This window comes from Hyperoodon ampullatus (assembly GCF_949752795.1).
Source record: "Hyperoodon ampullatus genome assembly, chromosome: 13".
Classification (NCBI taxonomy): Eukaryota; Metazoa; Chordata; class Mammalia; order Artiodactyla; family Ziphiidae; genus Hyperoodon; species Hyperoodon ampullatus.
Genome location: NC_136926.1, coordinates 25,183,642 through 25,195,746, shown reverse-complemented (window position 1 = coordinate 25,195,746; position 12,105 = coordinate 25,183,642). Strand labels below are relative to the sequence as shown.

Genomic DNA, 12,105 nt, shown 5'->3' with positions numbered 1-12,105 from the left:
CGGGTTTTCGCTTGAACTGAAGGTCCCAAATAGCTGTGGACTCAAAACACACTGCCTCCTTGAGGCGGTTTACGTATAGCATCTCATTTTATTCTCAATCACCGACCGGCTCAACAAAGTAAACAACATCACATCTAATTTATGGAAAAAGAAGCTAAGTATCAGAGAAGTGAAGTAACTTATCCCAAATAGCACTGCAGCTGGAATTCAAACTCCAGTTAACTGACTTCAAAACCAAGGTTCTTTCCACTACATAAGCTCTCCCAGAAATGATGCTGTGTACGAGCGGCAGCTGGCCTGGGTTAAAGAACACTGAACTTGAGGTTAAAAACAAAAAATAAAAACACAGCTGATGATCAACACTACTCAGCAATGGAAAGGAATGAACCGTGGATTTGAGCGACAAGTTGGATGAACCCCAAAGGCATTATGCTGATTGAAAGAAAGCAGCCTCGAAAGGTTATGTATCGTATGATTCCACTTATAGGACATTTGGAAAAGACAACAGCATAGTGATGGAGGACAGACCAGTGGCTGCCAGGGGTTAGAGATGGGGGGACAGTGTGACTCTAAAGGGTAGTGTGAGAGTGTTTTTGCACTGATGGAACTATTCCATGTCCTGATTGTGGTGGGGGTGGGGGTTATGTGAATCTATACATTTGTAAAATTCACAGAGCTGTATGTGTACACACACACACACACACACACACACACACACACACACACACTCTGAATCATCCCAGATCAGCCCTTTATTAGCTCGGTGTCCTCAGACACATCCCATCACCCCCACGAGCCTCAGCGTCCTCACTGGGGAGTGAGTGGTTGAATGAAGGCCCAAGGGTGCAGGAAACACTACAAGTGACATAAGTGACATTGCTGCTGTCACCCTCTAGAGCGAGTTTCTATCCAGCAATCCAGTCACATAAGCAGCTGTGCCTGACGCCGGGTCCCCAGTGGGGAGCTCACAAAGGACTGTGTCCTTGGGTCAGAGGCGTGGCCCCAGCCCGGTGGCTGGCTGTGTACCCCCCTTCACCCTGCTCTGGAGGAGAACCCACTGCTTTGGACTGAAGATAAATGCTGGGCAGCTGTGTAGTAAAGAAACTGGCCGGCGAGAGGCCCCAGACACAGGAGGAGACAGTCCCTGCATCCCAGACCGGGCCCAGCCCCCAAGGGGCCCGTGGTGCCTCACCCGCATCATGCGATCAGAGCGGTGCCGCCGGCGGATCCGGTTTAGGCCCTCCACGAATCGGATGAAGCCATCCAGGAGCTGCCATTCCTCCTCGTCCGCCCGGGGCCTGTCCCCATAGATGTCACAGTGGGCCTCCCCCTCCGTGATGCGCTTGGTGGCGGTGACACAGGCCGGCAGCAGCAGGAAGCGGGTCCTCCAGAACTTCAGAGACTCGATTAAGCTACAGAGGGCCAGAGGGGAAAAGGGGTGGTGGTGAGAAAAAGTAGATGATAAAAGCACCCCAGTAAGCATCCCATCTCAACACCCACGCCCCTGGGAGTGAAGATGCGAGCGTCCATCTGCCCAGGAGCACGTGCTCATCTGATGCTGCATTTCATGCAGGCTGAGAGGGAAGAACTCCAAGGCTGCTTTTACTTTCTATCCCAGAGACGTCAGAATGCTTCTGTGCACCCAGGCCCAGTGCCGCTGTGGCCTTTTATCATCACAACCATAAATCATGCATAAAAATGAAAAATTAAAAACAAGATGTCACAGGGAATTCCCTGGTTGTCCAGTGGTTAGGACTCGGCACTTCCACTGCTGTGCGCCCAGGTTCAATCCCTGGTCAGGGAACTAAGATCCTGCATGCCTCGCAGCATGGCCAAAAAAATAAATAAAATAAAATAAAAACAAGATGTCACAAAGCTTTTATATATAGAATGGATAAACAACAAGGTCCTACTGTATAGCATGGAGAACTATATTCAATATCCTATGATAATAAAAAAGTGAAATAATGCCATTTGCAGGGATATGTTTGGCCCTAGAGATAGTCATACTGAGTGAAGTAAGTCAGAGAAAGACAAATATCATATGATATCACTTATATGTGGAATCTAAAAAAAAAATGGTACAAATGGACCTATTTATAAAATAGAAATTGAGTCACAGATGTACAAAACAAACTTATGGTTACCAAGGGGGAAAGGGGCGGGAAGGGACAAATTGGGAGATTGGGACTGACATATCCACACTACTATATATAAAACAGATAACTAATAAGAACCTACTATATAGCACAGGGAACTCTATTCAGTACTCTGTAATGACCTACATGGGAATAGAATCTAAAAAAGAGTGAGTATATGTATATGTATAACAGATTCACTTTGCTGTACAGCAGAAGCTAACACAACATTGTAAATCAACTATGCTCTGATAAAAAAAAGAAAAAATCTATATTTATATGAAACCATTATGTTGTACACCTTAAATATGTACAATTTTTGTCAATTATACTTCAATAAAGCTGAAAAAAGATTTTTTAAAAAATCCTATGATAAACCATAATGGAAAAGAATACCAAAAAAAAGAATGTATATATGTGTATAACTGAACCACTTTGCTCGACAGCAGAAATTAACACAACATTGTAAATCAACTAGACTTCAATTAAAAAAAAAAAAAGATGTCACAAGCAGTCAGGAAAATGTGAAGAGCACTGACATTCCACCAAAGAGCACATCTTGGGACTTCCCTTGTGGCACAGTGGTTAAAACTCAGCACTCCCATTGCAGGGGCCCAGGTTCGATCCCTGGTCAGGGAACTAGATCCCACATGCATGCCGCAACTAAGAGTTCACATGCCACAACTAAGGAGCCTGTGTGTGGCAACTACGGACCCAGAGAGTCACAACTAAGGAGCTCATGTGCTGCAACTAAAGAAGCCCATCTGCTACAACTAAGGAGCCCACGAACCACAACTAAGGAGCCCACCTGCTGCAACTAAGAGCCGGTGCAAGCAAATAAATAAATAAATATAAAAAAAAAAAAAGAGCACATCTTCACCAGGTTTTTTGCTGTTGTTTGTTGTTTCATGCAGTAAAATATACATAACAAAGTTTACCACTGTAATGATCTCTAAGTGCACAATTCAGCAGCATTCAGTACATTCACACTGTTGCACAACCATCCACGTCCATCTCATCACTGAGTTTTTAACCCAATGCAGATGTGCTTTTTCCCTCCATTTTCTTTTTCTTTTTTCTTTTTTCTAAAACAGGCATCATTTTGCAATCAGGAGAAAGGACAGAGACATTAAAATACGGACACACGCAAGGCGGCGAGGATGGAAAGTGAAATCGGGGTCTCTGACCTGAAGTCCTCGGAGCCGGCAGAGCAGATGTACTGGTCTAAGTAATTCCACTTGTACTCCTCCAGCCGCTCGTGCGAGAATTCCACCCAACAGGAGACAAACTCCGAGTCTGAGTGGGAGGGGCAGAGGCTGTAGGTGTAGTGGATCTGGGCAGATTCGTAAGGGTACCTGAAAAACAAAGGGCGTGGCCTGAGGTCCAAACAAGGATCCCCCCCTCCCCACAAGTCTCCTGTACCTTTTCTGTCTCAAGACACTTAGCAGTATCCTTGGCACTTGACCCTCGACCACAGTAACTAAAACTCATCCCAGGGGACTGGTAATGGAGATTTCTCAGTTCTTCTTAAACTTTCTCATTCTTCTAGCCTCATACTCTTTATTTTTAATTGGCATGTTAAGGCTCATGCTAAACATTATAAGCTGGATCAAATCCCTTTTGGAAGTAGGTGAGCTACAACCATAAAATACAACCCTAGAGAGCAAAACAGTAACTCTGAAAGAAAAACCAATGACTCAACCTCCTTGGTTTGAATTACGTGTTATACACATAATTCAGTATGTGGACAGTATGTGTTAGAAACATAACTTAGTAGTTGGACATAATTTAGGACAGAGCTGAAAACTTTAAATACCCAAGGACTCACTTGGGAAGGTATCGTGTCACTGTGATCATCTTATCCTTCAGTGTGACTTTGTGGAAAGTTCTGCCCATGCTCAGCCAGTACTGGTCTTCCTCCTCAGGGCGGTTTCGGGACACAAGGCCTAACAGGGAAAAAAATAAATAATTTCCTCCATCTGGTTGAGGGTCATTCCTTTAACAGGCAATTGCTTCTCTTCCATATAGATTTAGAAAAGGAGAAACAAAAGAGGCAACACTTTCTTTCCAGGGGCAGTTTCATGGAAAAGAAATATTCTTGGTTTAAAAAAAAAAAAAAAGTCCTGAAGTGGGCAGATTTTTCTGTTACTGAACCAGCCAGCAGGAGATTAGAGCCTGGGGGTGCCTACAACAGCTGTCCGAACAGCCCAATGCCTCGACTTAAATGGAACTCCACTCCCCTCAGGCACAAGCTGCCACCTGGCATCTGAGGCCCTCAACCGCAGGGGTGGCCAACCTAGCTTTCGGCCCTCAGCCCCCGTGACGCCCACACTGCTGCACCACGTTTCAGACTTAAAGGACCACCACGTTTCAGACTTATTTGCTTGAATTTCCTCCTCCAAACATTTGCTCCTGTTGCTTCTTCTGCCTTCTCTTCCTGGGTGACTGTCGAAATCCTAGGGATCATTTAAGGTCACCATCAAATGCCACTTCCTCCAGAAAGCTATCAGACCCTATCAGCGGTGAATTCTACCTTGGATGTAGCTCCTTGTGTGCCTCTGTCTCACACCCTCACAAACCAAAAGTTCCAGGAGGCCAGGACCCAAATCTTGTTTGTCTTTGTATTTTCAGTAGCACCTGATAAAGTGCTATTTCACAGAAAAGGAAGTAGGCAACCTGGATGGAGCGAGCCACTGACACGAAAAGCAGATTCATCTCACTGCTCTTGGGATAAGAACAAAATCCTTCACGTGGGCCTGTGCAGCCTGGGTCTCCTGACATCTCCGGCCACATTGCTGGCTTATTCCCAGTGCTCTCCACGCTGGTCTTCTTTTGGGTGCCCAGAAAGTCTCACGAGGTCTTCCAGCCAACAGGGGCTTTGCACATACTAACCCTGCTGCCTGGTATGCTTGGCCCACCTGTTCCTGCCCTCCACTCCACTCTCACTAAAAACTCCTGCATGTGTTTCAGGTACAGCAGCAGCTCAAACATTAACTCCTCAAAGAAGCCGCCCCTGACTCTCCAGACCAGATCAGGTCCTGTATTAAATATTCTCGCAGCCCTCTGATTTTTCCCTCATAGTCTTTATTGCAACGTGGAATTGTATATCATAGTTTGACAAATGTTATTTTCCCCCACAGAGCAGGAGCTTCAAAAATACTAATGAGGGGCTTCCCTGGTGGTGCAGTGGTTGAGAGTCTGCCTGCCGATGCAGGGGACACAGGTTTGTGCCACGGTCCGGGAAGATCCCACATGCCGTGGAGTGGCTGGGCCCGTGAGCCATGGCTGCTGAGCCTGCGTGTCCGGAGCCTATGCTCCGCAACGGGAGAGGCCACAACAGTGAGAGGCCCGCATACGGCAAAAAAAAAAAAAAAACTAATGAGGACTTCCCTGGGCGCAGTGGTTAAGAATCTGCCTGCCAGTGCAGGGGACACGGGTTTGATCCCTGGACCAGGAAGATCCCACATGTGGTGGAGCAACTAAGCCCGTGCACCATAACTGCTGAGCCTGCGCTCTAGAGCTCGCATGCCACAACTACTGAAGCCCACGCGCTCTAGGGCCCATGCTCCACAACAAGAGAAGCCACCGCAATGAGAAGCCCGTGCACTGCAACGAAGAGTAGCCCCTGCTCGCCACAACTAGAGAAAGCCCGTGCGCAGCAATGAAGACCCAACACAGCCAAAAAAATAAATACTAATGAACGAATGAATGAACACAGTCATATATTCATCAAGGCACAATGTCGTACACCAGGCGCAGTGGTTTCCGTGGTGGAGGACAACAAGATGCAGCTGAAATCATCCTGGCACTCAGAAAGGTTACTATTCAGTAGAGCCTATGATGTGCGAAGAAGGCATCACGTGATACATATCACAAGGGGCTTTTAGAGAAAATCCAGAGGGAATCCAAAGCTTTATCGTGAACAACAGGGCCTGGACCAGAGGACTGCTAAGCCCCCATTAACAGGTCCACACTTCTTTGATCCTCTAACCAGAGGAGGTTTTTAAAAAATTTTTGGTTGCATTGGGTCTTCATTGCTGCGCATGGGCTTTTCTCTAGTTGCGGTGTGCGGGCTTCTCATTGCAGTGGCTTCTCTTGTTGCGGAGCACGGGCTCTAGGCGAGTGGGCTTCAGTAGTTGCAGCACGCAGGCTCAGTAGCTGTGGCACATGGGCCTAGCTGCTCCGTGGCATGTGGGATCTTCCCTGACCAGGCTCAAACCCGTGTCCCCTGCATTGGAAGGCAGATTCCTAACCACTTAGCCACCAGGGAAGTCCCCAGAGGAGCTTTAATGAAGCCAAAGATGGCCTGAGGTTTGGTGCTGGCTGGTTAGGGAGCAGGGGAGCTCATTAGCTACAAGGAGGAAGCAGGGGACTATCAGATGCTCAGTGATGGTTCCAGGAAGTGACTGCCGCTGTGTGGTTCCAGGCTCCTGCATGTAATTCTCGCTGCCTGACTTGTTTCAGAGGAGCCCTCCAGAGCCCAGGTCTGACTCAGCCGGTGCCACTGAGTCTCCGCCACTCACTAGCCTCTGCCACTCACGGACAAACCATCCCGGCTTCAAGTCACTGAGCTGCAGTGACAAACAAGGGGACATGAATCCAGAATGGGGAAAAAAAAAACAAGTATAAACTTGAGATTCAGGTAACATGAGAAGACCTACTGTGTCAGGCACTGTGTGAGACATAAACCCAGGCTCCTGGGTCTGGAATATTCACCCTGTAGTTTGACAGCTCAGCCCCTGCTTGGCTGCCTGGGACCCCGAGGTACTGCTCAAGCCAGGCTGGAACTTCCTGAACTTGGTCATACCCTCTACCTTAAAAGGAGAGTTGGAGATCAAAGAGGGTTTTAAGATAACTCTGAACCCAGTGGAGAGTTTAATTCTCATGTAAAGTTAGATTTAGAGGGAAAAAAAATGTGTGTTGAAAAACAATGACTCCTAAATGTATGTATTCCCTACTATCTTGAGAACCTGCTTGCATAAACTTAGTAGAGAAGAGAAACTACAGTCCAAAGAGGAGAGCTCACCACGGCCATAGAGTGGACTGCTGCTGAGCGGGGGCGGGCCAGCGGGGCTGGGCTGCTGCGCCCTGGGCTGCACGATGATCTGGTAGCCCTGCATGAGCCGCTGGCAGACGAACTCCTCAAACACCTGCTGAGCCGTCATCTGCACACCCTCCTCGTCCCTCCTGAAAAGACAGACGGCTGTTCACAGGACATGCCTGGCCCGGGGCCGTGTGACACTCAGAGTCCCCCGGTCCTTGGCTTCATCCCCATGAGCCAGCCCTGATGACCCTTCCGTGGTGGTACGTGAAACTAACGATTTGTAAACCAGTCTTGGGAGAAACAAAAGCTGTGCATCTTTCCTCTGCCACTGACCTGTCGATGTCGGCCTCCGGGAGGAGATCATAGCAGCCCTCTGTGTAGTCGTTCTGCAGGCCCTGGCGGTCGGGGAAGTAGTCCGTGGTGAGGGGGAGGCACGCCGGAGTAGTGAGAGACTTCCAGTCCACGCCAACTGTGCAACAGAAGCCTGGCACTACAGGGGGAGCAGACAGCGTCAGAACTGCCTCGTGTGAACAGGGAGGAAGGTACGTGTAGTCACCAGGCAGGTGTAGGATGGCGGGGGGGGGGGGGGGGGGGGGAGGGGGGACAGGGGGAGGGACGAAGGGAGGGGGAAGGAGAAAGTAGGTGGTGACAGGTGATAAAATTGCCAGGAAAGGGGTGGTGGGGGGGAGAAAGAGAGAGAAACAGAGGCTGTTAGACAACGCAGTGCTTATCCAATCCCATCATGCAAATGGGATGCACAGCCGATACTTTTCATTTTCTGCTGATTATGAGCTACAGCCGCGATGCCAGTGAGGTTACCGCAGGGCAGGCCAGGCCAGGCAGTTACACATCGAAGCAAATCAACATTCCGAGCCCGGAAGAGAGGCTCGAGCTGGAAGCCTCCCCTGGGCTGATGGAGGGGCTGGGTGGGGAGAGGAGGAGAGCGCAGCCGGATTTTGGAGCCAGATTTTGGAGCGAATAGCACACGGGAGCAGAATTCAGGAACACTTTCAGGATTGCAAAAATAAGTCACAGATCCAAAAGGGTAGGAAGAGGAATTAAGGAAGGATGTCTGGGAGTTACAAGGCCGGAACTTTAGGAGACAGAGTTTAACAGTCTAGAAATGAAAGCTGCCATCAGCAGAGTGGGCCCAACCACATGGGTATGTCCAAAACCGCCTGCTCTTTGGGTAAAGCAGGGTTTCTCCACCTCGGGGCATGAAGGCTATTCTAGACCAGATAACTCTTTGTTGTGGGGGCTGTCCTGGGCATTGTAGCATGTGAGCAGCTTCCCTGGTCCCTACTCACTAGATGCCAGTGACATCTTCTGGTTGTGAAAACCAAAAATACCTGTAGACATGACCAAATGTGCCCTGAAGTGCAAAATATTCCCCGGTTGAGAATCAGAGTTAAAGTAATGGGGCAGTTATCTCTCTAAGTCATTTAAGTGAAAATTATTTGTCAAATCTCCATGCGAGGGAGCAACGAGCAACAGAAACACTCCACGCCTCTGCCTCTGCATTCCCAGTGAGACCCTCATGCACCTCACTTCTCGTGGTGCCCTGTGGCTTACCGTATGCTGTACCCCCTCACATCACCTCCTTCGAGCAGGTGTGGAGGCATCATCGGCCCCTTTAAACACCTGGTCAAGCTAAACCCACCAGAGGTCACAGGGCCAGAAGCCACTCTGCTCAGGGATCTTTCCTCCAGTGACCGACACACACCACCCAGGGCAACAGAGCCTCCCTGAGCCCGGAGTTAGGGGACAAGAAGGGAATTGCACCCTGAGTCCCAGCAGGAAACATGCCCTGTGTGGCAGCCCTGCTTTGGGGAAGATGACTTGACCTGCAACAGGCCTAGCTCCATGGTCTCCACTCCAGGTCCTGGGCTGACTTTTGGTTGGTTGGTTGGAATTTTATTTTATTGTGGTAAGAACACTTAGCGTGAGATCTACCATCTTAGCAAATTTTTAAGTGTAGTGGAGGGTAGGGTGAGGCGGGGTGGGATGAATTGGGAGAATGGGATTGACATATATACACTAATATGTATAAAATAGATAACTAATAAGAACCTGCTGTATAATAAATAAATAAAATTTAAAAAACAAACAAAAACAACAACAAAATTTGTAAGTGTCCAATTCAGTATTGTTAACTGAGGACAGTGCCGAGCAGCAGGTCTCCAGAACTTACTCATCTCCCAGGACTGAAGCTTTACGCCTACCAATCAGCAACACCCCTCCCCCACTGCCCACCTCCCCACAGGTCCCAGGCAATCACCACTCCACTCTCTGAGTCTATGAGTTTCACTCTATACAGGTCTTGTTAACTCCTTAATACTTCAAGAACTCAAAACACAGCCAAGGGGGAAGGGGGGGACGAAGAGGGATGGACTGGGGGTTTGGGGTTGGTAGATGCAAACTGTTACATTTAGGATGGATAAATGACAAGGTCCTAATGTATAGCACAGGGAACTACACTCAGTCTCCTGTGATAAACCATAATGCAAGAGAATATGGAAAAAAAAAGTCTATATGTGTATAACCGAGTCACTTTGCTGTACAGCAGAGATTGGCACAATGTTGTAAGTCAACTAGACTTCAATTAAAAAATAAATAAATAAAAATTTAAAAAAAACAACACAGCCCATGATAACCTAGTTAACACCCCAATTCCCCATAGGGCAGACGAGGGATGAATTTGTTCACACTTCTTGGTTAGAACCAGCAGCAGAAGGTGGGCACACAATGCAGCCCCCGTGGGGAGGCCAGAAACAGAAGATACTCTATCACTGTGCCTTCTTACATCGTTCTGGCCGTCACCAGCTTCCTGACCCTCAAGATTATAAAACCCTTTTAGAAATGGTGTCTGCGGGCACACACTGAGATACGGAGAATTCCAACCCCGTGGTGAGAAAAGCTCCCAATTCTTAGCTTGATGATGTTCTTTTCATGGGTAAAAGGTCTGTGTGGCCTCTTTTCTACCTCCAGTATCTTCAGGCCCTGCAGAGGCCTCTGAGGAGGTCCCACCTCAGAATCATTCAGTTAACCGTAATAAACACAGATGACAAAATCCAGTGCTGGGGTTGTAGAGGAGAAACAGGCTCATCTATTCAGGGCTGGCAGCTTTCTAGAAAACAATCAATCTGCCAACTATTCTTTGGAATATATTCCGAGGATCTGAACCAAGAGAAAAAAACACACCCACTGCACCATGCATTATATGCTAAAAAACTAGAAATCACCCAAATGGCCACCATTAAGACATGATTATCCAAAGCATGATTTGATAATGTGTTTGATATTGCCATGAAAAATGACCAGTATGCCATACCTGGAGAAGTAGTGAAATGATTGTTAAGTTACTTAAAAGTGAGGATAAAAAGACTTGGTGATGTACATATATCCACTGGTCACAGTGAAGTAAAGCAAAGTCGATCAAGCAGTAGAATTTTTTTTTTCTGGTCTTTTGCTATTGTTGATATTTAGATGTTCAGCTATTTCAATAGACAAGGATGATCAAAGCAAATGCAACCCAGACAAACACTTCCAACTACAGGGATGTAAACAGTTTCAGGTCTTATTCCTTCCGACTTCTCCCCAGAGCCATCGTTAAGCATTTGAGAGCCAAGGCCAGCTCTGGGAATTCTGCTACCCTTCCTGTGTGGCCCCAAATCACATTCCAGAACAGGTCATTTGGCATCCCTGCCGCAGCTCATGTTCCATTGGAGAGACTGCAGAGTCTCCCCTCTTCCCTCACCACCTGGAGACGTGTGAACTTCCAGACCATTCTCTTCCCACAGGGCTCCCTCTTGCTCCCCCAGTGCCTTGACCACCCACCCCACGCCCCCACCTCCCTGCCACCTTCCCCCGTCAGCAGGCCCCTCTTACTTGGGTCTGGAGACGTAGAAACACTGTCCTCTAAAGAATCCTTATTCTGGGTCCTAGGATTCATACCTGTGGAAAGATGAAAAGAATCTGTGTCAGTGAGACTCATTCTGCAAAAAAAAGTTCTGACCAGTTATGGTTTTTAAAAAAAGCCCCAAACTGTAGCTAAAAATAAAAAACCAAGTACAAATTCTGTGCTGAGTATCTCCAACAGCACAAAAGAATCCATCAAAGAAAAATGAGCAATCTAAAGTTCGGGAGGGAGCCAGAACTTTACTCTGAGGTTATCAATACTGTTCGCCTAACTGGACTTTTAGGGCACATGCACAAAGGCAAACAGCAACCCACCACTTAGAATAAGAAATGGGACGAATTTCAAAGTAATTTCAACTAATTAGGGCAAACTTTAGCAAACACAAGATGACCTATTTAAATTTAGTCCACTTAACAGTCATCCTCTGAAATTTTCTTTCCTGAATCATGGCTTCCTGGAATATGACACAGGACATCAAAACACTACTGCAAGAGAAAAGCAATGATTTTGCCTGTAACTGGGCTGAAAGGAAAAACAGAGAGTCTTTGAAATGCAACTTATTGACTGAAAAGTAATAGAACTAATTTCAAAACACACATATCAATATTTAAATGTCCCTTTCAAAACACATTTACTAGGGAATTCCCTGGCAGTCCAGTGGTGAGGACACCGCGTTTTCACTGCCAAGGGCAGGGGTTCAATCCCTGGTTGAGGAACTAAGATCCCGAAAGCCGCGCATTTACATTTACTAGAAAATTAGGATAGGACTGGAAAGATCCTCACGAAACTGTCAACAGTGGCTATCTCCTAGAAGAAAGCTGGAGGAAGTGGTGGGAGGGAAAGGAGATCTTTGGCTTTTTACTGTAAATACTTTCGTGTCAGCTGAATCTTTTATAACAAGAACAAATACTTCCAAATCCCTTGTGAAATTTTTGAAAGGACAAGCTACGACCTGTGAGAAAGTATTTGCAAATCGCACCTCTGGCAGAGGACGTGTATCCAGA

The 12,105-nt window shown here is 47.3% G+C and overlaps 1 protein-coding gene across 12 annotated transcripts in view; it reads right to left on the bottom strand.

Annotated features, from left to right (window-relative positions):
* DEPDC5 (DEP domain containing 5, GATOR1 subcomplex subunit) overlaps positions 1-12,105 on the bottom strand; it is a gene marked incomplete at its 5' end in the record, with an annotated part of 87,823 nt that overhangs the window by 31,583 nt on the left and 44,135 nt on the right. For 8 of the 12 annotated variants that reach the window (XM_079717907.1, XM_079717911.1, XM_079717914.1 and 5 more), the window contains 6 exons: positions 1,193-1,412; positions 3,326-3,493; positions 3,967-4,084; positions 7,165-7,325; positions 7,516-7,699; positions 11,071-11,136. In XM_079717907.1, the coding sequence (XP_079574033.1) occupies positions 1,193-1,412; positions 3,326-3,493; positions 3,967-4,084; positions 7,165-7,325; positions 7,516-7,699; positions 11,071-11,136 (917 nt within the window). The remainder of the gene's footprint in view (positions 1-1,192; positions 1,413-3,325; positions 3,494-3,966; positions 4,085-7,164; positions 7,326-7,515; positions 7,700-11,070; positions 11,137-12,105) is intronic. The other 4 variants (XM_079717913.1, XM_079717916.1, XM_079717910.1 and 1 more) reach the window with 2 other exon arrangements.